At 42.3% G+C, this 27835-nt stretch overlaps 3 protein-coding genes across 6 annotated transcripts in view; 2 read left to right on the forward strand and 1 right to left on the reverse strand.

Moving 5' to 3' along the window:
* Positions 1-1180: 1180 nt before the first annotated feature.
* LOC147751925 (uncharacterized) lies at positions 1181-4816 on the reverse strand. 2 transcript variants are annotated; one of them, XM_022852972.1, is made up of 4 exons: positions 4334-4816; positions 3930-4108; positions 3541-3651; positions 1181-1269 (listed from the first exon to the last, which is right to left on the reverse strand). In XM_022852972.1, the coding sequence occupies exons 1-4, from the start codon at positions 4648-4650 to the stop codon at positions 1241-1243; spliced, it is 636 nt and encodes a 211-aa protein (XP_022708707.1). In that variant the 5' UTR covers positions 4651-4816; the 3' UTR covers positions 1181-1240. The 2 variants fall into 2 exon arrangements, with proteins under 2 accessions (XP_022708707.1, XP_022708706.1); XM_022852971.2 differs by having other exon boundaries at positions 1181-1832.
* A 4647-nt stretch (positions 4817-9463) lies between these two features.
* Positions 9464-13787, forward strand: LOC111271919 (uncharacterized). Its single transcript, XM_022852970.2, has 6 exons — positions 9464-9629; positions 11158-11324; positions 11605-11827; positions 12092-12231; positions 12498-12806; positions 13702-13787. Exons 2-5 carry the CDS (start codon positions 11231-11233, stop codon positions 12737-12739), a joined length of 699 nt encoding a protein of 232 aa, XP_022708705.2. The 5' UTR covers positions 9464-9629; positions 11158-11230; the 3' UTR covers positions 12740-12806; positions 13702-13787.
* Positions 13788-16044: 2257 nt separating this feature from the next.
* The window catches only part of LOC111271918 (sodium-coupled monocarboxylate transporter 2), a 41950-nt gene continuing 30159 nt past the window's right edge, over positions 16045-27835 (forward strand). For 2 of the 3 annotated variants that reach the window (XM_022852967.2, XM_086973095.1), the window contains exon 1: positions 16045-17741. In XM_022852967.2, the coding sequence (XP_022708702.1) occupies positions 17589-17741 (153 nt within the window). In that variant the 5' untranslated portion in view covers positions 16045-17588. The remainder of the gene's footprint in view (positions 17742-27835) is intronic. The other variant, XM_022852968.2, reaches the window with a different exon arrangement.

A 27835-nucleotide genomic window follows, 5' to 3' on the forward strand; every position in this document is an offset into this window, starting at 1 on the left:
AATGCTGTCAGCGTCAGTGGAACGCATAGTTTCTATGTCACTTACATGCAAACGTGAATACGGTCTCCATACACGTTTTGTTTGCATTAGGTTTCCTTTAGATTGACAGCTTCTTCGCTAAAAAAAAAAAAAAATAATGGGTTAATGGCATAAATATTCAAACTCACGGAGCTGTAACTCAAAGTAGTTGGTCGAATTTTAGATAGAGAACGAGCCTTTGATGTACTTCATTTCAAATGCAATATTTGTCCAACATGCAAACGTACAGAGGATCAAGATTATCACGCGTTAATTGCAGTATTTAATTCTGCGAAAATCAATGTTATCGCTCATTTGTTTCACTGCTTTTTTTTTATCGAAATTCAATAGGCTGAGATAATCCGCCATGTTCGAAACGGACTCGAGTTTGAGAAATGCAATGGGTGTACGTTCAACAGCAAACGTTTCGGTTGACTACATCATACGAATCTCTTATTGGTTATTAAAAACGAACATAGAATGATTATATTAGGCATGCAAACAAAGAAAAAGTTCAAGCGAAATCGGCACAAAAATCAATAACCCGCCTTTGATTCGATTTGACAGTATATTTATTTCGTTGAAGAAAAATCCGAATTACGAAGGACGATAGTACACCTTTTAGCATTACGTTTAATTACTGATTTATATAACTTTATATTATAGAGTTAGGGAAAGCCCATTTTCCAAACATAAACCATATTTGACTGTGAATACGTATTAAATACGGTATGAAAGCATTTAGATAATAAATGGATCAATGATTCTCCTCTAGCTAAGTTGGAGGCTGGTTGTTTTGATATCATTCTATAGCAGTTATTTAATCTACCCTATATTGCTAAAGGATTCCATTTTGCTGTCAATAAGTGCTTTAATGTAAAAAGTAATGGCTTGGTGCTACATGCGTTTGTATAATGCGACTCTGGTATGCGGCACACCTACAGCTCTTCAAAGTTAAAGTTAAAACGAGCAGTTCATACGAACTTCATTACATTTAGTTATTGCGGAGGCAGATTTTGCCCCATTTTCATTAAGGTCCGTATACAAATTTAGTAGCCCATAAGCGTTTGGTCCATTAACCTTTGTGTTGCTTAAATACCTAATCATTGTTGACTTAGTTACAAACTATACAAAATTATACAAAAATAAAAACTCGGTCACGTAGGAATCATAACATATATAGTGCACCAATTGTTTATTCGTATCAATTCCCCCAACTGGTTTACATAATACGCCTTCGCTTTACTCGGCCTAATGAGAGAATAGAACAAACAGTATATTTAGAGGCAGATGTGTTTTATGACCAAATAAACTTGCAGTGATCATGCTATACTGTCAACTTGTAGGACGCAAGCAATAAACCGGATTTCATTTAAAATTCATAACTAATAAGCTATGCCAGCGATAAACGAAAAATCGAGTCTATTTTGTTCCAATATTTTTATTTGTAAAACGCACTTTGTTTTATTAATATCGTAGGTACCACATTTATTTGTGTTTTTGGTGACCTTATATTCAGTAGACATTAATTTATAATGTTAATAGCTCTAAGTAAAATGAAGAAGCAATATTATACTTTGGTTAAATGTTGTTAGAAGTGGCTATTTCCGCACGATACCAGCTGGTCGGTAACAACTCTCTTCTATCGCTACATAATGGTCAAACATAGGTTTGATTTTGTGGAGGTAGATCGACAGGGTTTTTTGGCAGAACCAGTTTCTTGCTGTTGCTGACATCCTTAATCCATTTTCGAAATCTCTCGAAACGTCCTGTGAGCAGAACCTGCCCATCATCGGATATAATGCCTGCTGACCCTGGGGTGCAATTTACAGATAAGGGAATAGATAGCGCCATAAAAAATTTCCGAAAGGTCATTCGTAAAAGTAACTGAGCTAAGAAGTTTTAGCATTAAGATTCAGCGGTGTGATTATGCAGACAACAACGCATGAGTGTTTTCTGTTAAATGAGAGTACTCAGTGATCTGTGCTGATTTAGGCTCGAGGTCGGATTAGGCAGTCATTATCTAAGGACATTTGGTTCCTGCTAGGGCATCAGAAAAAACTTACCCGACTTTCGCGAGCAGAACACCTCTACACAACATGTTCACTTTTTTCTACAAGTCCCACATCTACCGAGTATAAATCGAGAATAATATTTTTAAATAATATGGAAAATAACCGCAATTATTAAGCTGTTACAAGCGACTTCGGCGGACTTTGAAATTAAATAATTTTTGAAGTAGCTGAGCTTGAATAGTTTTTCAATATGTGTTAGAGGTAGTCTTTTTTATTTACATAGCGTTCTAGTGCTCAGACAGGTTCTCTACAGGCATATTCTTCTTTTTTGCATTCCCACATGTCATTTCTATATTCATGGCTTATTGAAGCAAATCGATAGATGGATATGCTTGCCCACCAGTTCCTTTTTTACGAAATGAAAAATCTGATAATCACACAGGTCGGGGGAATAGGCGAATTGATGCCGTCGTTGTATACTTTGTTGCTCAATCTAGGAAGTAACTGACGCATGGCGACGAGGTCGGGCATTGTCAACAAATAAACGGACCGTGTGTCTTCGATTGCCGAACCGATAGCTCGTGAGTCTTACGAGAAACTGGAGATGGCGGACTGCATTCACACAAGTGCTACTGTCACCGTACATTCAAACCTACCCGGTACTATAACCAAACCCGATTTCTCGCCAAGATGACACCGCTCTTTTGTTTAATCCTTCTTGGTCTGCCACCAGAGATTGAATACTGCCTCGTCTGTAGGGACCGTGTGCTCCCAGTAAGTTTTTCGTTGCTTAACGTTTTGCAAGTCATACGTGGAACACGCCACACACATTTCTAACTCATTCAGTTTCAGTATTTGGGTCGTAATTTTGTAGCACGTTGCAGATTAAATGCCAGTTCTGACCGACCGAACCTTCAATCGTTAAGCTCTGCTTTCGATTATTACAGCGTTTTTTCTTCGGGCCCCGACACCTAATCACCTCTACACTCGTTTTCAATCTCGGTTCTTCAAACGTTTTGTACTGCGTTTTTGCTATTGTCAGCTGCCTTCACCAATACGCGATAAATTTCCATAGCGCTGTTGTTACTTCGAAGGGATAAGAACTTAATAAGCGTTGATTTCTAAAGCTAAAAGATGCCTTTAATGGATTTCTTGTGGAGTTTTATTTATGTTTTTGTACTGAAGTACTTATCAACTAGATTTAATCTGCTAGCGGCATGTGGTTCAAAAGTTACTCGATTTCATAGTCCGTTCGATTCGTTTCTAACGGCTTAACAAAAAAAAAACAACAAGACTTAAAAATGTTTTCTCATCTTTTTAAGTCGAAATTGCATATCATATTCTAGCACTTGACTACAGCATACTTGATATGTACGGTGCCTTTACTTTTTTCTGATATGATCTAAGAAAAAGTCAATAAATAATACGGACAATCCATTTACGAATATGCCTGTATTAGAGCAATAGAGATATCTGTAGTTGATATAGGTCGACATAAACGAGTTACCTGTGTTTACAAGCATTGTATTCAAACAGACGCCTTTAGTCGTAATCTTAAGGGAAACATCGGCAGAAGCACGCTGGCAACAAACGGGTCGACCAAATAGGCAAATTTTACCTGTATACAGAGCAACAGCATAGGACAGTAGACGAGTGTGCAGTTTTGATGGCGTCAATAAAAAAAATGGCGTTAAAAATTGTGGTACAACTTTTTTTTTCTGAACTATTGCTTCTTTATTTCGTTTGTTTTACTATAAACGTAGGCTCTAAGCAATATATAGAGGTTGAAAAAAATTCAGTTAGCAAAATGATTTTTCATCATCATTTCATCAGCCTATAACCATGATGATCTTCACTTTTGATGATCTGAGGAGAACGGCAGTTTACTTGACTCACCTTCTGGAGTTCGATCGTGAAGGAACTGGCAGTGTGCTTGAGAATCCTTGGAACAGCATTTCGGAATAGGAAACTCAGTCAGCGCGCATGGTGCGGATGCCGGGGCCCATGAAAGATTTTGAGGCAGGACCAAAGTGTCTTCTGTTTCATCCCGTCCCAACGGACAAACTTCACCTGGACTGTTAAAAAAAATTACCAGATATTTTTAGTGAAGAACAGTAGCATAAGCTGGCATTATATTATGCATTTCTAGCTAGGTCTTCAACCAGTATGAATCCATTTACTAAGGTACAATTACAATACTGACACTTAACAATTTTAATAGTGGGGAACAGACAAGTCAGAACGCTTGTTACCCAAATGAACTACTTCTGTTACTGTGAGTCCCACAAGGATAAACTTACATCAAATGTTCTTCGGCTCCTGGGTTCGGGCAGCATCTAACCCTCATTGAAGGTCGAGGCGCTGGCAATCTGATCGATTTGAGGCTTAATTTAGATTTCGGATCGGTCCAGACAGTGTAGAGAACTAGGGTCTCATTAGAGGCGCAACCCCACAGGGAAGTGGCATTAGGAACAATGTTGGTACCGTATACATCCGCCACTGGGAACCCTAAAAAGGGCTTTAAACCTACATCAGAAATGGGCCACGGTCCAGTCTTCAACCCAGAACAACATACAGTTGTCGAGACAACCCACGCTATCTTCATTAGTATCGACATAATGAAGCGTTTTCTTGCAACTTTAATGCTACACTTTAAAAAAAGACTTGTCGAAATTGGCTTCGATTATATAAATGCAGCACACGGCTTAGGTGTAGAACCAAATCATTTTAGCAAAGTTGCAGTAGTAGAAGGCTAATCTGCGCTATAGGTAAGTAGTCGGTGGGACTAGTATATTTTATGTATATATATATATATATATATATATATATATATATGTATGTACTCGACTGACCTCTTTTTGTCGGTGAAGGAATCATCTGAATTTATGATACTAGTTTCCCTTTCTTGTGATGCTTGCTGCAATACGATATTTTGACACGAATCTCATACAACAAAATGAAACAGGCGACGCTAAACCTTGTCGGTGTAATCACGCCCTCACTGCGAATATGGCTAGAATCAGGTGGATTCGTATAATCCGTAAAGTAAACCGCGCGCTGTTGGGACTTTCCCTACAATGACCGCTAACCTAGCTATCTCTTTATGTTATGTTAAGTTATGAGATAACTCAGTCACAAATTCAGAGCTTGGAATGTGTACAGACACGGCTGTATTACGCGTCAACCACCTCCTAAAATCAAACAACTTCTTGTCCTCTGTTACGCTACGCACCTTCTATGTATGCTACGCAGATCTGACATTGCGCTGTCGCGAAGGCCTCGCCGCAAAGAACATTCTTCGGAACTACACAAACCATCGCTCTGTGCCATATAGGGATTTAATTAAATAGCTTTCTTTTTTTTTTTGTTAAGATGTAACCCACGAAAACGAAAACCATTTAGCAGTGTAATAGATCAGCATTCGTGAAACACAATCCACGCGTATGTTTCTCGTGCTGTGACCTGATTAGGGACGCGATTCGAAAGATAAATGACCGCTGATCAGTAAATTCGTCACGTCAGCTCTTTGGTATAAGTCTTCGTTCTACTAGCAAAATGCCGAATAAGCAGTGGCATTGGTTACGTTTGTGATAGAATCAGGCTACTGGAAGTCGAGGTAATTTTCGACTTTTAGGCCGTCGTAAAGAAAGAGTTACCTCGCTAGAAGTTCATTCAATTATGGTACAACGACTAACCTTAAGTTCTTCTTAATTATTAAGGCGAATTATTGCTCTTCATATGGACAGAATGTATGTAATTTCAATTCGAAACTATAGTTAATAGATAATTAGTTGACACTATTACGAATTATTATTATTTGTTAGCTCTGATGGTCAACAGGCATTTAAATGTGTCGTTTCTAAAGCAAAAAATAGAAAACAATGATGGCGTATTTCGCACCAGATGGCGCAGTTTTCGTGCAAGAAGCTGTCTACAAATTCATGTTCGCTAGTTTATCTACTACTCTCTGAGCTACTATGACAGGCTATGTTAACAACGCTATACCCTATAGCGTGAAATCTCTGACATAAACGTCTGACAGCTGCTAATTAATATGTGATATATTCATTCATCCCGAATACAATGTTTTACCGAGACACGACGTTCATTAGTATGGCTTTTTTTTTTTTTTTTTTTGTTTCTACAGTAGTATTTTCTTTATTATTATAAAAACGAATATCAGTCTGAACCAAGAAAATGTCCGTGTCTTGTTGCAGGACTGTCGGAAAGTCTGCTCAGGTTGTAGCACGACAACGTGCTGAGCTTCAATCTAGTACTGGCAACAGACCCGTTGTTGCCCCTGGTCCTTTTTGCCTATGTCGTGTTCATGGCCTCATTTAATCAAACGCGGTAGCGTCATCGTTACCATTGGTGTTTTTGTAGACCACTGCCTAACGAGATTTACGAAACGGGTATATGACCTACTCGGCTAGGCGTGTTTCACATAGACTGAGTGTGAGCCATTGTAGGCTAGGATGGCTGTAGCTGCGTGATCACTATCGACGTATATTTTCTAGATTGTATGGAAAAACTTAAATAGTGTACGAACATAAGTTGAGTGACCGTTGGTCTTGACCCTTTCAGCCGGGAGACTTGCACATGAGCGATATTCTCTCAGGTCCTTGCCAATTCGCGTCGGTGGTCTAAGTGGACACATATTCTTGTTGGCAGAAAGCTTGCTACTTTTGTTACATTCATTATATTCGACATGGTGGTTATTCTGGAACAGCCAAACGCCCGTTTTTCGGATTTCGACAAAAGAAGGCGATAATTATGGTTCGAAGATATGGAAACCAAGCTAAGACTTGTGTAGGGCCCTCGACTGATTGTTACGATACATGATGAAATAGCTTATGGTGGCTGTACACGATTATCTCTTCAGCGAACGGACAATGTACTTCATGAGCGTTATTTTCAAAGACAAAGAGAATTGTCCCGATTAAGTATCTCTTCATTTCGGGCTTCTTCGCGTCAACCAGTTTTACCGTAAGTTGATTTCGGGAATGTGCAGACTAAACTATCTACATGAAGCGGTATTGCCCGAATTCAGTATGTCCTATGAGCACTATTTGATTTGAAGTTCCTGCACAGGAAGTGCGCTAGTGCCGTTACATGAACAGGAAGATGAAGCAATCATTTAGGCCTGATTGTGTTTTTTTTAGACAATTTCTACATCGATTTCTCAGAGCATTCAGCAGCGAATACATAACACGATTGTTTTTGACTCGGTTAGTGGATGTTCCTGACGATGCTGTTGCGTGTTCGAACAAAGGGACACGTTGTTTCGTTTTCTAACACTCGAACAGCTGTTTTTCGTATTATTTTTTCATGTTTCCTACTAAACAATAACAATTGCTCGAGTCGTGACTGATTACTCGTGCATATCGCTTTCATTCGGTGATGATCTATTCGTCTCTCTCTCTCTCTCTCTCTCTCTCTCTCTCTCTCTCTCTCGCTCGCTCGCTCTCTCGTTCTCTCGCTCTCGCTCTCTCTCTCGATTTGACGAATGCGCTCAATCGAGACGCACGCCGGCCAGGAGTGTTCATAGACCGGTGTGCGATTGCGTTTCACCGTTCTGCGGCTCTGTGGGGGTCTATGCCACTGTGTCTTTTTATAGTGTATCAATTACATCAGTTTCCCATTACACATTCGTTCGATCGGATCTAGTAACGAAACGTCTGACTACTTCTCTTCGTCTCCTCTGTACGGTCCCGTACTCGATCGATTAGTAACTGGTGAGATCTTGTTTTGAGAAACTGTTTTGTTGTTGATGATGCGCCATTTAATCGTACTGCTCTGGGCTGTAACGCAGAAAGCTCAGTAGAAGCTCGATTTGCCTACGCTCATCTCATTTACTGCACTACTGTATATCGACTTACTTACGACCACTTGATTTCTACTTACGTACTTACTTACTTACTTACTTGAATAAATTCAATTGTATTCGGTGTTAGTAGAATTAACACTAGTTACAGCTGTGGAAGCATCTGAATGTAAGCTATCGCCTACCCGTCGGCAAACCGAAGAAGATTCAGCACGCTTAACTGCCGTCTATCCGTATATAATACATACAGTTACCTAGTGATTGGGATGCCACAAGGGAACATGCGGTACGTTCGAAGCCAGCATGGTCACGATTGAGTTTCGAAAACGTGTTGTCCTAAGGTGTATTTTGTAAAAGCCGAGAGAAGTGACACAGTAGGAAGACTGCTATGGTGAATGTACTTTGGAATACGTAAACGTAATTCGATTGCTCAACAGCATATGATTCTGCGACAATACCAACGTCATAGACAACAAACACGCTTCGCCTCAACACAAGTACCGATTTCGTTTTTAAGGCCGTGTTGCTGCTTAGGCCTGAGCCGGCCAGTACGACAGCTAGCTAGCTAGCTAGCTAGCTAGCTCGATTAGAAGTTCATTTCCCATTATCTGCTTTTTTTGATAGAAACCTCTGTCTATGCTCGTTCGTAGCATGTAGTAGATGTGTTCCCCGTTGCCGGGACGTACGCTCGATACCGCGGCCCGAAGCTTCAAAATGATACGCATTTAATCCAGCGGCGAATCTCCAATTGTAACATAATACAATACCCCATCCATTTATAGCATATGTCCAAAAGCTTTTTTCGTTCGCCCCCCCCAGTTGTTCAAGCCTTGACCAATTGTTTCTTTAGTCAAATGTGATATGTCGCGAAATTCAATTTACAAACTAAATACACGCAGTGTAGAAGCGTTATGAAATTATTTTCTAGCTAATTTTTGGCAAAACACTAGTCTGCTTAGTGTTTCACGTTACCGTACACAGTTCAACAAGGATTTAGCGCTTTTGTAGGTTCTGATATCTTCTACTATATAGTGTAGTTAGTGCTCAATACGTGTAACACGCGCATCATCTTTACTACCTGATACGAGTCATATGTACAACGCATCACCGCCATGACGCCGAACCATTCAGCAGGACTCTCTCACTTCAGGTTGAGCGAAGCCGTCTCACAGCTATACTATTAGTTTCTATCTAAAAGTACGATGATTACGAATTATAGATAGAGTCAAGCAGTGTAGAATGTATCCTTCGTAGTGACACGTGTGCAAACTACGTTGAGAGAGTCTCTCTCGTCGTGCTGTAGGAACGTTGCTCCTCCGCTTTCATAGCCGTAGGTGACTGTTCGCGACAAGAAACAGAGGACGTTTTTCGAGTTCTAACGTGCGGCTCTACTGGGGGTAGTTTGAAATTTCGATTGTATATGGATATGTCTTTAGCTGTGCGATAAACACGGAGCGGAACCTGGCCAACTACACAGACTACATCTGCGCCCACGATTCAAGATTTATTCATCCTAATATTTCGATTGTTAATAAATATGTGTTTCTCGTGATGTACTACTCTGTTTACCTAATCTATGCTAACATCTGTAGCGATTCCAGTGTTTGTGTCGGGGCGCCGCCGTCCAAACTGGTGTCCTCCAGCTGGACCCTCCCAACTGTTAGGCACCTACAATGCGGCCAGTGTCCCTTCTTGTCAACTACGTACAAGGGCCTATCGATTCACCAGCGCAAGATACATAATTTGGTGACCAAAGGAAGCTTCGCGCGCAGGTCTAACATGCACTCCTACAACAAATCACATTGTAGCGTAAGCACGTTGCTTACTCATCAGGAACGCTAACATTTAGTATGCCCCCCCCACATTTACAGTTATCAATTCCCTTAAAAATAGAGTTCATCTATCTATATCAAAATTGTAACAGAGCGTAAACATTTTACTAGACCAATCGATTTTTCACCCGTATAAGCTTCCCCTGTGGACGACTCTAGGTAATCGGACATCGTATAATACCTGCTCTCCAAATACTGTCCATTATATTCCATTGAATGGCTTTGGGCCATGCGTTATCTTCGAAACCCAAATACTGTCGAGTGCGATGACCTCCATCCTGAGCCTCAGGTATATTAGATTCATGTTACATTATGAAATAGATTAGTACTCTTTAGTCCATTTCGCCGTATTAGGCCATATCGGGCCATCGATGCACCAAGCACCGATCGAGGCAACTAGGTCAAACAAAATGATCCAGTCAACACAAAAAACATATAGCCCGAATAACTCTCGCCACTAGAGAGTTACTTTTCGACCGTCTCATCACGATACGTGATTAGAAAAGGTATTCCTTGTGCTGCACCAAAATTCTATTGGTTGTGAACTTACCCTATCCGGAAGCGTTCCTTATCTAACGCTATTCAGTAGTAAGTGCCAGTACGTGTCATTGTAAATAACGCGATTCAGATTTGTCAATAATTAAGCGCTTCAAACTTAGCGTTGAACTAAGGATCGCTGATTTGCGTTACCGCTACCAGCGTCGCTAATTTTGGCAAACCTGACATCACCGATTGTCTATTTCGTGCATCATGCGTGCGTATCTCCTCAGATCAATAGAGCTGAGGTTAGTAACTGCAGTTCGTCCATCGTGTTCGATATTATCGTACCATAACATAGGCTACGCTGGCCGTGCCGATTAGGCCCCGCTAATAAACAATCGCTAATCGATCTATTTGTTGTACACTGTGCACCACTCCGAAAACTCTTTGCGTTGATTAGCTGCCGCAAATAAGCACTACGTGTTTGTAACGAAAACTTAACGACGCAGAATTCTAGCTCCGTTGCAAATAGAAACCAAGAACAGCCTGTTTTTTAGGTACTGTCCACGCCAAAAGACGGCGACACAGGCCGACACTTGCGCATATTGACCAACTGTTAACCCTAATGTGTGGACTATATGGGCTCATTACTACGACGACACCAGGGGCAAATGATTTAATGTCTACCATTTATTATATTAGTCGCAATTGTCTGACATATCGTTTAACCATTTTAGAATGTTACCATGTGGGATGCAGTTGTAGATGTTTGCGCACGGTCGTCGACTGCGGACTTACTTACGGATCAATGGGAATAATATTACAGCTCCAATGCCCGACACACCCATGCGAACAATTTAAAATGACAAATATAACGAGTCTGCAAGTGGTAGAAAATGCAGATTCGGACTCTTCGCTCAACGGTTAGAGTATAGGTGACCTGCATTTTCACCCTTTTATGCCTTGACGTTTCATTACTATTTCACAGGAAGGCTGCTGAAACTCGAGGGAAGTCAGTAAAAATTAGTCAGGAAAATCAAGCAGAACAACAAAGTACTTCAATGAAGAGTGAAACTTGGGGAGCACCTTTCAAATGTATGATCTGCGGAGAATTGCACAGTGATAAACTGCATCTCGGTCAGCACTTCGAAACACGTGAGTTCGACTGTTGATGCATACACACTGTCGTGATGAAGTCTTCAGAGCTTACCACTTCGATTTATTTTGCTACTGGAGTGCTTCCGGCGCTCTCGAATTTCTTTCAAAGGCTATTTCGAAAGTCATGAGGCAAGCGAGCTTGGCCTCTGGCCCACGCAACTTCCATGCGTATATTCTTCGTCTTGGTCGCATTATAAAAAAAACTAGTTCCAACCGCATGCCACACAAATTGTTTCCAGAATAACAATAATAACGGCATATATATTTACTGCCTTAGATCATGCTGGACGTAGCCAAGAAGCAGGCCAACAGGTGTCAGCCGTCACTCCAGAAGACGACAGTAAACCGTCCACTTCCTCGGCGCCGTCAGTCAACACAGCCGAATTCCCCGCAAGCAGCACTTTAAACAGCCATAGCCTTCAGCATGTCAACGTGCCGCACGCCAGTTACACGTCAACGCCCATCAGGGGACCTGGCGGACAAATTCTTGGATGGATCAGGTATACATTTATTCTATGGTGTCTGCATATCCACTAAACTTGCTCTGCCCCTGCCATCTTGTATGAAATGATCTAAGATTATATATACGTATATGAAAGCCCTTCGACCGAAAACGACAAATGTCGTGGTTAATAACTATCCTATTTTTAAGCCTATAATGGCAATATATAGATTTATAATGCTTTAAACTAAGGAAACTTTGGAGTGTATCACTAAACAACTTTTTTTTTTTTTAATTTTCGCACTTTACCCTTTCAATTAAGAACTCCAATACGAAGTGGCGGTACAGATGTGAACAATCCAGCATCCATTTTCCATCATCAGTTCTCCACGCCCCTGATGAGCCCATTGGTACATGGGCCATCCTCTCAGTATTCACGTCTTCCCACAGATATCGTTTACAGTAAGTTATTATTGATAGCGCTTATATGCCGACTTGGGTTCCTTGCAGGATTTTCATGTGATAGCTGGATCATCAGCGATCTTTGCACAGCTGTACGTCATTTCCCCGCGGCTCTTATCGAAATAGTTAGCGGCCCCTATTCTGACCGTAGTAGACCTACGACTATCACAACCGGTTAGAACGATATGTCAGTTGTCGAGGCCACCAATTCCGTTGGCAAATCTTTAATAGCGGCTATGCTAGCATGAATTTTCCTATGCTTTCAGAGGAGGAACCGGATGAATATGTGAGCGATTACTTCCTGTCGCCTTCATATCCCGACCCTCTTTTTCATCATCATTCGCACTCGATCGGACACCCCCCACCTCCACATGGCCAGCATCAGCTCTCTGTCCCCCAGCATCAGCACACTCAGCAGCCCCTTCAAGCGCAGTCATTCTATTACGGCAACCCTGCAAGCTACGAGACCCGTCCCGGCGACTATGGATCGGCGAGCTATGGCGGATGATGTTGCCTTAAAGCGAAGACAAATAGTGTCAGGCTATGATAAGCAAAGGATTCGCCGTTCGCAGCCGGTAAATGCGCAGGAATAAAGGATTCTTATGCTTTTGATATCATATAACGGGCTGAGTTTGTTTCCACTCACCTGCAATAGGCCGCTCAGACTGTAACAGTATAACATATTTGCTTGGCAGAATCTGCTTAGAATTTTTGGGAGATGCCTTAAGTGAATTTTACTCAGTTTGATCTGTATGTGAGTATCTTCTAGATGCCAAAAAAAATTATGGACTAAATCGTCTCCGAAATAAAGCAAATCGATAACTTGATTAAAGTATATGACTAGTGTGCGATAATGTCCAAGGATTCATACGCCAGTTAGAGGGCTTAAGCCCACATTTGGAGTCGGCACCTACTTGAGCCGCAAGCGTTGCCGACATAAACAAGAAACTTAGCGAAGTCACTAAAGGAGTCGGCAAAGATGGTATGTGAAGTGGACTAAAGACATCTTCGTGCAAAAAACCCATTGTCTAAAAAATGTGGGCTTTGTCGAACAACTGCAACGTACAGCCAGCCGAACTGCGGAAAAAGGGCAACTTATCAATTGGTCCAATTTCACCTTGTCAGTAATACTAATATAAATATTTTCTATATAAAAACGAGTCGCTTGAAGTTGAAAAGTAAGACCCTTTTGATCAGATCTTGATTCTCGCTGTCTAAAACAACTTCCGGGCGAACGTCAGTTCAGAGAGGCTTGTTAACAAATAGAAAAAAGTACATATAATCGACCCGATTTTATAATATGTTCTATCATTCGACTATATATTGGATAATTCGTTGCTGATACCGCCGTATATAAGGTTCATACGAAATCGGTTTGACCCGGCGAGCCTGGCTTCAGAATCAAAAACGTTTAAATTATTGACTGAGTTAGATCTTCATCGACTGATTCCTGCTTTCCTTTCTTTTCAGCAAGGACGCATTGTGGCCGACTTACCGGTGACGCCACCCTATACAAATAAAGGCTTGGCTCAGTTCATTTAAAATAGCAAAGGAAACTGTATTTATTAAGCGCTATGTAAGGATTGTACATGAAGTTCCACATAATAGTACGTATCTAGTACAAAACGAATTTTAGAAAAGTTTCTGAAAAGCCTGACCAATGGTGTCTACTATAATGGTCAAAACGTGTAAAATACAAATATCTAGCTTCAGCCAATGGGTGTTGCCTTTATGTAGTGATTATTACATGTATTAGATAACGCACGCAGGACGTTAATAATATAATAGGTCAGTTTCAAACGACAGTACGTGTATATATATTTTTCGGTAAGTTCAGGTTAAGCGGTTTGGAACAATCTGAGAAAAATCTGGGTTACTCAGAAGCTTTTTACAAAGGCTAATTCAAATCCTAAATAGTACTTATTAACTACGCTAAGTATCTTGTAAGCCTACTCTGGGTCACATGTACAGACAACGTAAATGTCCTGGACTGTTTCCAATGGTTTTCCAAACTGTAAGCTTAGTAAGTATAATAATATTTGTACAACGAGTTCGAGCGCGAATGTGTTTTTAAGGGTAATTCTTAATTTAACTGCGAAGTTTTCGAAAAAGTTGTTTGTGTATATTGAAATCTATTTATACTTTATTTCACCCTGTTCACTTTGTTTTGTTTCCTGTAGATGAATGATATGGTTGATAAAAAGCGGTCGAACTAATCGTGCAGGATAACGTGGCTAGTATTTCTGGTCTATATGTGAAATTGGTTCATTCATACGCCCATGGAGCAAACACTCGGAACGCATTTATGTTAGACGTGCCGCAAAGTGCATGCGTCTCTTAAAATACGAGAATAGATACAGGGAGAAAACGATCCATGTTAGCAGTTAGGGTCGTATTGAGGGGCTAACTTAATCAGTCATACGGTGGCTGACTAAATATAGGAGTGATAGTGTATTGTCCATTCTAAGAGGCTGATCTCTATTCGAACCAGATCGGATTCGAACGCTCTCGTACGGAAACACTCACCGTCATGTGATGACGACGTCATCTTGTAAACTGACTATGATTTCCTATCGGAACGCTTTTCTTTGGTTATTATTATTATTGACACCGCCTGTCCGTAGGCCGGATTTTTTTCAAAATCTACTTTAGGTTTCTTATTTATGCCAAAAAATCGGAGGAAAATTCGTACGGGCTTCAGCAGGCAAGAATTTTCCGAAACCGATGCATCCGTGATCACTCGTTTCAGTCTTCTATTCATATGTGCCTCTGTTTATTTATTTACGCTGGGAAGCTCGTTTATTTCAGCAAGATTCGGCCAGGAAATGTTTGTTTAATGAAGCGTGCGAAATAGGTTAGGCGATTTAATTAAGTTTTCTGTTGCAAAAGGCCAGATATTGTGAGTTCAGGCTCCACCACAACACTTCCTTACCTCGTCGAAATGGAATGCTGTCTCGATCAGGAGATGAACATTTGAAATTGAGGGACATAGTTAACTTCATAACAGAATATAACTTTTTCTACGGCAAAAGAATGGCGACTTTTCTATTCGCTTATTTTGACGCCTCGTTACGCTGTTTCTCCTATTCGAAACGGTTTACTAAAATTTGGCTTCTTGATACCTTAAGGACGATGAAGGAACAAGGCGTCATTTTTACATTTGAAGATTTTGTTGAGGGCACTATTAACCTTTCCGGAGACTCTCTAATAATTCGTTGCACAATAATGCTGAAATACACCACCAATCAACTCGACGAGCTCCAGCAAACTGACCAGGTATCATTCAAAGATGCTGACATTTTTTTAATGACGTCTTTTACCCCCGGAAAGTGTTTCACAACCCTATTAACGTTCACGTTACATCGCTAGTACCACTCCATACGAGTAACTCTCTTGCTCATAGAGAAATACCTCAATAAATAAGTCGCTGATCTTCCGTACCCCTTTGCCGCTTCGACGGACTTCAAGGTCGACAACGGACTTCTTCTCTCGTTAGTAAATTTTCCTTTCATCGCAGCCTTCGCGACAATATAAACACCGGTATACTTTCTCAAACGTCTCTTTCTTTCCTTACTATCAGTACCGCTACCTCTGTAAGATCCGTCTTTACCAGCGGCTGTCGCTACGGCTGCTGCTGCTACCGTTGTTGATCCTGGTCGTACGGCAGCGGTGCGCGTCACGACGAGTGCCATATTGACGTTCGACATAAGCTCTTGGCGACAAGCGAATCGTCGTTCTCGCACATGCGCCGTGCTAAATCCATGGCGAGCCACATAACTGCCGCTGTGTAGCTGCATATAGAGTGGAGGTGTTAGCTGCAAAGGTGGCTGCTGCCACTTCGCCGTTCAGCGCGAATCCGCTTTAGAAGCTGCTGGAGCCGTTGAAGCCTCCGGCAACTGGCAGTCAGCAGTGCCGCCGCCTAGCGGACCGCCATCACGTGCGACGGTTGGTTCCGTCCGATGATCAGACGTCCGGCGCCCGCCAACGATTTTGCACTGGTCCTAGTTCTGCTGGCTCGGGCGGTGACACTAACGATGCATAGGGGCAAGTGGCGCTACAGCTAAGGCAAAAGCTTTGGATTTTCGACCGCAGGTTTGTGGTCTTTAGTCTTCAGTGCCCTTCGGATCTTTTCCCGCTTCACTGGCTTTCACGTTACGCACGACAGTGTGCCTCGGGACAGTAATTGGCCTTGACTTTTGCTGTGCAGTAAGGGGCGGGCCTGACCAAACCCACTGGTCCAGTAGCATGCAGAAATATAGGTACGGTGCGCCATTTGACAAACCCGCCAATTCAGGCCAATAACAAGTGTAGAGAGGTAAACATTGGAAAAAATATTCGACGTCAACGCAGAGCAGAAGTACAACTACGCTTGCGGTGGCTGGGGATCCCGATTTACAGATCGCGCGCCAGGTACATTGCGAAACGCGCTGTCCTGTATATTCGTGATTGTGGTCCAAAGTGGATGATAAGGTGGATGAATGACAAACGCTAAGGAAGCACCTTCACCCCGATGAGCCGGCGGTTCGTTTAGAAAAGCTTAAACGGAAGAAGAAAGCCGAGCAGACTTTTCGTTTTAATTCTGATTTGCGTGAGGTTCCTGTTTCGACAACGATGCTTTACAGGATATAGGCGTTATTGTCAGTTCCATCCATCGGCGCATACTCATTTGCAACGCTCGTAATCGTGAATTAATACACGTTGAATCTAACTGGGTAGCTACTGTTATTATAGGATAACATTCGGCGAACCGGAACACGCTTCATCAGGTCTGATGTTTGAGCATGTCTGAATAAACTGATCAGAGACAGCGATTTTCAAATCTGTATCTTAACAGGTGGCCGACCAAAATAAGCGATTAGGTAGTCACCTAATTGAATCGAATGGTACATAGAGCTAGCTCATCGGACTTCGAACCGCTGAACAAGCAGCTGCAGAACTGGTATATGTATCGGTTTGCTCAAGAATATAAACCTCACTCGAACCTTAGCAAGCGTCGAGTTTGATTCGAGGCTTGTTGAGAGCGTTTTAGTGTGTAAGTGGTGCAACCCAAGTGTGGAAGATGTCTCACTGGGTTAACCTTACGTGACATGGTGAACTCTATTCAAGGAAGTGACCACTACAAAAAGATCATCTCTATAAGAACATGTTAGTTACAAAAGAACTCGGCTGTGCTCAAGGGGAGTAGTTCGTCTTGACTATTCGTACAGGGAATCCGCGTTCACACGAAAAGTTCAAACAATAGCGTGCCTGTATAATGTCCTGTGAACGCTTCTATGATTAGGAATTCCCCATAATTGGGCATTGTTTCTTCGTTTTGTTCTGACCTATTGCCGTCGTTTACCCAGTCCGGACTAAAAATGTTGACCGCACGTGGAACGTTCACGACGGCTGATTATATGGTATTAGTATTAGTTCTGGTGCTTTCAGCGCTTATTGGTGCCTTTTTCGCCTATAAAGGACGCAAAAGCACATGCAACAAGGAGTTCCTCGTAGGAAATCGCAAGTTACAGGTGACAGTGATTCGTATGTGACCCTTCCAGTTACAGGTGTAATTGATCTAATATTGAAAACATTAATTCTGTTTTGTTAACTGTTACGCAGAAGACTGTTGAAGCTATACAAGTTTTGCTCAGTATTGCCATTACTCTTACGTTCATTTCTGTGCACGAATTCATGACGAAATCTTCAATTCTTCAATTTATATTACTATATAATTATGGATTCAGTGAAGACATCACACTTGTCAGCCTGCATGCGTAAGAGCTGATTGAAATAGCTTACACTGTGTCCGTATCGCGTATCTTCTTGTTGGCTTTGTCAACGCAACGCCCCATGTTGAGCGATCTCGGTCGGCGGCGGCTGCATTTCGCATACAGGCACTAAACGGCCACAGTGGCCTTCTTTAAAATAGTCTCGGCGTCGATGTTAAAAATTACTAAAGAAAAGCAAAGGTATAAGTCGATTATGTAAGAAAAATCGATTTACGCAAAAAAAGAAGTTGAAGCGCTGCTTTTGGTGATAATGATTGTGCTGACATTTTGGTGACTTCTATAAAAATGTATAATATCATTGTCCTATTTTTATTATTGTATTATTTTTGTTCCTACGAAAAGTTAGCTCCTATTGTCTAACTACAACGTCTGACGATGCCATTACGTGTCGAAATATTATATATATATATATATGTATAGCTCAGGTGGTCGCTGAAATGATATTTTTTTATCAAGACGCATCACGAGTCACTAACGCTAAAGCTGTTGCCACTATAAAGTTCTACTATGGCGTCGCGCGCTTACTAAATTGACGTTGCCGCGCGGTCCAAAAAGACAATGATGGCAAACCGGTCCTTCGGTATCCCCCTGAAGACCTAGCGAGAGCTGCTGTTACTAATGTTGTCACCAATAATAACAAACACAAGCTCCCTTATACAAGATGCAAGAAAAATCATATATTATATATGTATCTCAAAACTATTATAACACAGACCGAAATACGTGTTGTACAACAAAATGGTAAATTTCCATAGTAGCATTTTAAGATATGTCGTAATGTGGGGGACAAGAGCAAAAGCATTTTTCTTTAGAGAAAACGTGTCCAATACTTATTTTTTTCAAAAACATATGTTGATCGAAGGAGGATAGAAAACTATGTAACTGGTGCAAGACTGACTCTCCTGAGAACCGTTTTAGCAATACGGGGGGTGCGCGCGCGGGGGGAACTTGAGTTCGCGCTTGGGTTTCCGCGACTTTCTGCTAATGCCTGTTACATTACCTAGCGACTGTTGATTTCGACCGGCAGACATTATGTACTGTGTTTCATCGGATAATGTCAGGTGCGACCTTTTCGGCCATTTGATGCGGACAGATCTTCACCTGGGCCCTAAATACTTTTCCAAAGAGCTGCATTAATATACGTGGTACGACACAGATAGCTATGTTTATGCTATTTTCCGGTTGCATTTTTTTCAATGTTACTTTCACAATTGACAGGAAATGCAGCGATCTCGAGGCGTATTCTCAAAATCGGCAGGAATATTTATAGTAGGCTACTTTGGTGACCCTAGTCAGCCAGTGGACACAGTCACCTTTCTTTAATGGCATGCCTACGATTGACATGGCTGTTCAGTGAACACTTCTATGAGCTCAAGTATTAATATTAGGAGTGGCTGACCCGCGGCACCATAACGGCGGTATCTCACCGCTATTGGACCCCAGGCGGTGCGGTAGTACACTGGGGCATTTTGCTTCCTCCTCAATATCTTCTATTAGTCATACTAGTTTTATTGTTGTTAGACGATGCCTCATAGTACATCTTTCTGATCTTTTAAACGCACAAGCGCAGTAACCGTAGCTTTAAACCGTAACGCTTCATGGCCGCGTAACTCTTGACAACCCGGCTTGTCTCTGCCCAGGAGATAATAACATACACAGATGCGTATATAGACACTGGATTCTTTCGATACAATCTACAGAAATGTCCGTGGTGACAATAATTATTCTTATGATTATTATTTTATTTTGGTCGTTCGACTTCGCAAAGGGTGAATGGCGTAGAATTTCGCGACTAAGAGCCATAGAGAGAGAGAGAGAGAGAGAGAGAGAGAGAGAGAGAGAGAGAGACTAAGTTGCACAAACGCATAGACCGGTTTACTTTTTAAACGGAGAACTGGCTGGTTCGAATCCTTTTTTTTTTGCTAATGGGAATGTTGATTTAACAGACGAAGGCTTGACCCACCATATGGTCACTTAGGGCCCTCGATACTGTTACAGTATGAACGGCATTTGTAAAGCCTTTCTAGCCCAATACCTCGCCTTTAAAAATAGACAGAAAGATCAATTTGCGGTATCCTTATCTGGAGTACAAGGGTACACCAAAAACTGCTATTTACTGCTTTGCTCATGGCACACCTGAATAAATACGAGCTGCGATTGGCAGGCAGTTGAACTTCTGTAGCATGTTTTCAAAATTTAGATTTGTCTTCTTTTGCAGGTTGCTGAAAACCACCGCGAAGATGTGGTCAGTAAGACGCCGAACATATATTCTACGGGTTGATATGATACATGCCAAGACAGCCCTATAAATTGGCTCGTGTTAAATATCGCCTTTGTTACAGTATATTGTTTATTCGAGCGTTTATGAATTGTATTCCTGATCAAGTTAGTGTTGCTAACAGCCAGTCTGGCCATACAACTACACCTGTCGGGGGAGTGCAAAATGACAGTGTGGGGCGAAATTTATACTAATTAATATTAGACAACTTCTCTAATATACATATATATGTCAACACTAATTGAATTCATCATAAAGATATATGTTTGTTTCATCATAGCTTTTACTATTGCCGCTATGATTATGCTACTATTTGTCACGCTTGTTTGCCCCGGTCTCGCCCGAGCTATTGCTGCTACCGTTCCCCCCAAACAATGAACAGCCGACAATTATCTCGCCACGCCAATTACGTTCAGTAAATTCGGAAAAAAACAGAGCTAGCCACTATAAGAGCTTCGCTATAGCATATATATTGCCGGGTGAATATGCACTTTGGGTCAGTGGGGCAGAAACGTACACAATCGATAAACACATGCACTATTTACGCAGGCATATCTCTGCTGTGTTTGTATATAAATCGGCACTTTAAGGCGACAGACGATGCCACCGGCAGTCTACCGCTGACCAGCCGCCGCCATCATCGAACACAAAAGATTACTCACTGCAATGCGCAGATTTTCTGCTACCGGTAGGCAACACGCGATGAACTAGCGCCTTCAGTCGACGCGACTCGACGCCATTGGTACTGAGCGAAGTCCAAGGATATTTGGCGGCAGTGACTGTAGATGAAATCAAGATTAACCGCAATGGCAAACTAATGGTCGACCATTGCTAGCGATCTGTGCCTGCTACCAGTCAACCGTCGCTTTGTCACTGTTCTAACCAACGTAAAAACTGAAGGATCCATCCCTGACCATTATCGTCTGGTATCTTGTTGCTTGTGACCCTTCGATTCGTCTCGTGATTACGTCTGTGGCGACGTTGATAAACAGATATCACTACGATTAATAGGAAGCTCTTCTCGAATATTTCTTCCAAACAAACCAACAGCGAATAAATAAACTAGGAAACTATAATAGAAAAAGAAAAAATAGGCCACAAAACAGCGCTCGCTTTAGTACGTACGTACGTACACTGCCGTATCTGCAGCGGTTTTGGTCGCGGACAGCAGACAGGAAGCTGTACTGTGGCTTTTGGGCAACGAAAGTCGAGATAGGCGCAAGTGGAATCGATTATACGGTGACGGTCACGGTGACGATCATCACTGGTAAGCAGGAGCACCTTGGCGCGGAACGGTGCTAGATATCGTTGATTAAATAACAGAAGTTGTACAAACTTTAGGAAGTGCACCAATTCTTCTAAGCGGTTGTCCACTTTAAGTGGTTGGACTAAGCAACAGACACTGTCGCAGGGAAGAAGCTCGTCGAGGCTGACCTTCGCCCGTGAGCGAACCAAAACGATAGGTATCAATATTAGTTAGTGCTCAGTATTCATCAGATATAGAATTGAACTCAAAAATTACTTGCTCAGATACTATCATTGCTGGATGATGATCATTGATGTTACTGTAACATACGATTAGCCTATGGGTACGTAGAAAAATATCGCTCGTGAATGCGCTAGATGACACTGAATCTCGCTCTGGACATTCATTCTAGGCCGTTTTTTGTCGTTCCACGCCGACCGGCCGCCCAAAAACGAGCATGTACCGGTATAATCATATAGCTTTAATCACCTAATCTATATTAATTTGTTCAGACGTCAGCAAAAAACCGCTAGCCAAAAATATGCAGAGCTCTAGTATGTTTTAAGTTGACTATTTCTTGATGATCCTAAACAAAAATGGGAACGCTCCCAAGTAAATGAATCGAATTCGTGCAATAGATGATTTGGATTTCTCATACTACACAGCCAATAAAAGAAAAACACATCAATTGGTGATTTTATTAACCCAACACACGTTTCGGCCATGCCACAATAGTCAATTAAATTGTATCACATCTTAACACATCGGTTACTTAAGTTACTTTGTTTCTTGCTATGCAATATAAATTGCTTTCATGTCCTACTTATTTTACGTCCTAAGGTCGAATATGTTTTCTTAAGAAGACGACTCGAAACCTATGAAAAAATAGGTCATTGCGTCGCTCAGGTACTCGAATGGACTAGAAGCATTTGTATAAACATTGATGCTAATTTTACCTCAAGACATCTAAATCGTCGGCAGAGTAACAGCATATAAATAGATGGCTTGGTTGCTCCGGAAACTTAGACACTTACCTCATTCGACTAGAATGTTTTATCCTATATCTAGGATATTATATCCCATCTTTCATTTCATTTGAATTGAGGTAGCTTAACGGTTGGAATAGAGTAATCGGAACGATTCGATTTATTAGGACAAAACTATGGATAAACCGGTGCGGCAGGACAATAATGCCGGTTGTCGACGAATAGCAAGATAATGAATTCGTTGTAGATTAGATTAGGTAAAAAAAAATGGACAAACACTATGCATGTGTGCATCTATCGCATAAATCAACAGATGACGCCCACTCCGTCCCAATCCTGTAACCCAAATGCTATCATAGTTAAGATAGTGAATTTGGGCTACTGTTGACATCAATTAAACACAACTTCCTTCAATTGCGCATATACTACGCCTACACGTATACAGAGAAACAAGTTTCGCGGTCACTCTAAATACGCATTTACGTCTGCAGTATTTTAGTTTTTAGCATAAATATCAGTACATTGCGTATGTTATTACTATATATCAGGTGACCAGCATAAACGATGGCCGCTCGATTCGTTGATTCGTGCCCTGGACCACTCCATCACTAGAAATTTGTCTCGTCAACAATTGGCCTATTTCACAGATCAACTGGCGTACGTTCCTTCTTTCTGTTTGACCAGTCACCTAGAGAATCGTCACAATATTACCAGCACCGTCGCTGGTTCTTATTGTTAAACCAATTTGTTTCCGCACCGTCGATGTGGCCCGCTTCCGCTGGTCTCGTCCCGCTGGTCTCGTCCCGCTGGTCTCGTCCCGCTTTTTTCGCAGCATCTAACAAATACTCGTTGACTGATAAAGCGTAAAACAACGAAAGCGTCGATGTCGACGGCCGCAGCAGCGGCAGCATTGCAAACTACGATCACGTTAAATGAACTTGTATGACGGATACGCCGCTGTTTTTATTGTTGCGCCCGCCGTCGTGCAGGACAAAAGCATGCACGCCGAGATTCAGTGTCTCCGATAGCAAGCCCGCGACAGTTCTCCCTGATACGGGTCCATGCGATGTCGGGCTTTGCTCAAGCACCGACGGTCATGGTGAAGACTCGTTTTTTAAAATCAAATCGAATTTAACTCTCTCGGCATCTGTGTTGGCTCAAGGTCGCAGCCACGGCGGCTTACGCTAAGACTTCGACGAGTACCAGGGGTAACGGTAGCTAGTCAGGTGACGTAAGGGCCTGCCGAGAGGAGCTCCGGATAGGATGGGGCAAGCCGGAACAAGTAACGAAGCAAATCGTTTGCTGTTTGTTAAGTGATTGCGCGACATTTTGATTGCATGGGTTAAATCGTCGCATTAGTCGGCACTTAACGACCATGCTGAGTAGCAAAGCGATGGGACTTCGTAGATACTTTACTATGAACAAGGTTTAAGCTCATAAGATGCTAAAATGTCCGTTGGGTATTTTGTCTATTTAACCGTGAATTATGAAGACGGTAATAACGGCGTATTGGTTGACAGTTCCGTATCGGCCAACGATTCCTGCGTCATCTACAGTGTAAACATTCAGTTTAGTAACCGTTACAATAGTCACAGACAACGAAGTAGCTTGAGTGATTACAAATTCTGCCAATCAAAATAACAGTGACTATTTATTTGCGAACGACATCGTTGTAAGACAAACGAACAGCGGCGGGGAAACGCAGTCGCACTTCGGCCCAGGTTTGTCGCGTAATGGCCCAGCAGCTGCATAGGTGGACGGACAGCGGCGTTATTGCTGCTGCTGCTGCTGGTGTTGTTGTTGTTGCACAACAATAACAGCAGCTGCGGGAGCGTGCGGCACGTCGGTAATGCAATTCGAGGCATAGCAAAAGGACAAGAGGGTAACAGTAGCTGCAGCAGTACTAAGAGTTGTGCGATTTGATTGAAACGTAGATTTACGAAGCACAGCTTCTGTACAAGTACAGGCACTGACGATGGCAAAATCTTGCGCGAAGAAGCGAATAGTTCTTTGGTTCTTCGGTCGAAAGCTGCTTAAGACGATCGTACATTAGAAGTTAGCTGGCTTGGCTGGACCCGGTCGCTTTCATATAGCAGCGTCTATTTACAATTACGATAATTGCCCTGCGGCATTGTGGCTACCCGCCTGACCAAGATGTCTACCTAATTGGCATACACTGGAGCGGTGATAGGTAATTTCCACTTTTCTTTGACGGCTCATTTTTATGGATGTATATCTCCTACAGTATCAATTGAACGCGACTGTCAAGGTGCGCCACGCGATTTGCCCAGCTGACGAATGCTGAACTAGCGCCAATGTTAGTGATTCAACTAGATAGAATCGCCTGATAAGAGCAAAGTTAGCGTCGAGGCACCCGCTAACTGGGAACCCGAAAGGCCTGAGAAGTTGCAGTCGTAGATCGAAGTTTTTTTACTTACCTAATGGCGCTGGTAAAAACCATTATTAACCGATAATTAATTTACTGTATGAATCGCTTGGAGTTTTTGAGCGAACCTCTAGATACAATTTCTAGTGCTCGTTCCACTGTATACGTGTTTGTTGGGTACGGTATCGCTGGACGAGAGACACAGGAAGGTAATAAACTAGCCCGCAGCAAGAGCTGGCTAATATTCCTTATAATAACTGCACGAACTTAATATAACTATTAAAGAAAATTATACTACTTTAAAGCGATCTGATTTGAATATTTGTTGGGTACTGTTCAACCGCTATCGTCAAAAAAGATAAATCTAACGAGTGATGGCAGCCATTATGGAGATGATTCACGTAACGATAATCATCATCGTCGCCATTGTGGCCATACTAGTAGAAACGTGAGCGGCGATCAGACATCGACAAGGACTACATACGCGTACACAGACATCGTCTATTAAAAATTTCAATGGCGGATTTATCGCATTTTCTGGAAACGGCACTTTTCAGAGAGTTCGCCATTGTCTCGATCGTAAGAGGCCCAGAGGAAGGGGGCGAGAGGAACAAAAGACAGCACCACCGATAATAGCATAACTCGGCGCACATGTCCGCTTCGCGACTCGTCTACGCTTAACGACGACTTCGTGCTAGTGCTGGCTCAATGCTATCTCGCATATTGCTTCCTGTGTTTTGAAAAGTAGCGCGCTTACTCGATTATGTCTATAGATGTTGCCGACAATGCTCATTGATGCCAAAGATTCGAAGTTGCCAAATAAAGTTGTCGTTGATCGCTAGCAGACGTCTGATAACCGGATCGTATTTAGACGCAACACGACGATAAGACTACGTATGCGAGATTTCATATTTGATGATAGCAGTAATTGTCACGTTAACTTCTATTTGCCCTGTAACCCCTAAGGGTTGTTCAAACAAGCTGTCATAGTTGGTTCGGTAAAGCTTCGTGACTATCGTTTTCGAGTTTGAAGTTCGAAATTAAGAATAGAATTGTTACAATTTTAAGCTCGTCCTCATTGTTCCAACATGTAACTTCGATCACAACAACACGATCGTCATTAAAACTCGAATAGTTTTCCCGCCCGTAGCTGCTTACACTCGTAGCAGAGGTATAATGTATGTGCTTGATCCACGTAGGTCCCTGGATGTTAGTTGTGAATGAAGTGTTCGATCCAACAGCCCCAACAACTGTTCTAGCGGCACGATACAACGGCGCCGTTATTGTACGAACGATGAAGACTCGTAATAATATTATAGTAAAAATAAGTACGTAAAAAGCAAGAAAAAGGGTTCCCCCTAACGATATCGTTACTAGCGGGCCGCATGTGGCATCATTATTTTATTTACACTGTGACACAACGAGAGGCGCTCAGACACGCTCAAATCGTTCGGCTTCCCGGCTGGTTTTTTGTTGTCTCCTTTCGGCCTACAGCACCGTTCCAATGCTACTGCTTACACGTATTGCGTAAATGCCTCGTTTTCCAACGGCACCGAAATCGCGCCACGAAGGTATATAATCCAGCCACCTAATACAGGAGGCATACGCGCAATACGTATAGATGTAAACGCATCTACCGTCCGCTTGACTTTATCACGGTCATTGCAATATAATCCGTAGCGATAAGTCGTCTATCGCATTGCTTGCCAGCGTTCTAAGAAAAATCTCATGCCGCTGCCGCGACTGGCTTCGTACGGTTAGACTAGGTGCAGCGAGGTCATAGGGTAGCAAAGAAAAGTAGTGAAATAGCGTTTATTTGCCACCGATGCTCAGTCAGCCGGCATTACAACTACATCTATGCACATACGTTGCAATGAAATGGTTGTAAATAATGGTATTGCCTGTATATATACACATTATACGTTAGTAAAACGAGACAGGGCTCGTTTAGTTGAAACCTTTGATGACACAAGCAGTAGCGGCCGTGAAACGGCAGCGGCTGCACTTGCTTAAACACCAAGGGGCGCTTAAGGGAGAAGTCTTAAGATGAACAAAAGTTGAGTCGTTGAGCGGTCAACGTATTGATGGTCTTGTGTCTAGGCTACCGTCGATGCGGGATGTCGTCTCGGGAACAGTGTCCATGATTACATCAATCGCGACGTATACGGCCGCTGGCGCACCTTCGGTTCACTCGTCTTACGTGTCGATCGATGCGACGGGTTAATTATAAAATCCAAGCTCCATTAGCAGTTAATTGCAGGAAAGAACGGATTATGCATTAGATATGTATATATCCGCCACCAGTTAGTACCAGTAGTTTCCGCGCGAAGGATGGCGTATAGCACACGACGCCATTCGGTCGCCAATCGGGTCTCGCTCATTAGTAATGTTGTTTTCCCCGGCTCCCCAGCCGTTCTACCGATATCGACTACCCCAGCGATGTCGCCTTGATAATGGCAATCGTTGCCCGTTAACTAGCATAAAACTTCAGTCCTGATAGTTTTAACGGGGTATAGTGGCAATCACCAGCGAACTGCTTCGGATGACTCTGGGGTCTGTACGCAGGATTCACAAGATGCCTTGAATGGACGTCAAAATGCTGAATACCAGCTCGATGACCGTTAGGCTAAACGACCGGCTAGTGTCAAGTACCCTGTACCCTGAATAATGTATGTGGTCTTCTGCAGGGGGTCATCAGGCGCGAAGCGCACGCAATCGTTTGCATTGTAGAGTCAGCCTCGCGGCGCGCACATGATGATAGCAACGGTATTACGGCAAAACAACGACGAAGCTCTGTTGTTGCTGATTAGTATAAGGTCAATGCTGATAGTGTGCCGTGTCTGACTGCAGACGGTAGGACAACATTGGTTCTGTGTCCATACCGTTATGACAACTCATGGCGGTAGCAGCAATCGAAGCTTCACATGGCGCCAATAG

The sequence above is a fragment of the Varroa jacobsoni genome, unplaced genomic scaffold (assembly GCF_002532875.2).
Source record: "Varroa jacobsoni isolate VJ856 unplaced genomic scaffold, vjacob_1.0 contig01256, whole genome shotgun sequence".
NCBI lineage: Eukaryota > Metazoa > Arthropoda > Arachnida > Mesostigmata > Varroidae > Varroa > Varroa jacobsoni.

Coding starts and splice junctions, on each gene's coding strand:
- LOC147751925 (XM_022852971.2), bottom strand. CDS start 4,650: ATGTCGATACTAATGAAGATAGCGTGGGTTGTCTCGACAACTGTATGT. Junction 4,109..4,333: donor GGAGCCGAAGAACATTTGAT/GTAAGTTTATCC, acceptor TTTTTTTAACAG/TCCAGGTGAAGTTTGTCCGT. Junction 3,652..3,929: donor TCACGATCGAACTCCAGAAG/GTGAGTCAAGTA, acceptor CTCTGTATACAG/GTAAAATTTGCCTATTTGGT.
- LOC111271919 (XM_022852970.2), top strand. CDS start 11,231: ATGAAGAGTGAAACTTGGGGAGCACCTTTCAAATGTATGATCTGCGGA. Junction 11,325..11,604: donor CGGTCAGCACTTCGAAACAC/GTGAGTTCGACT, acceptor TTACTGCCTTAG/ATCATGCTGGACGTAGCCAA. Junction 12,232..12,497: donor TCCCACAGATATCGTTTACA/GTAAGTTATTAT, acceptor CTATGCTTTCAG/AGGAGGAACCGGATGAATAT.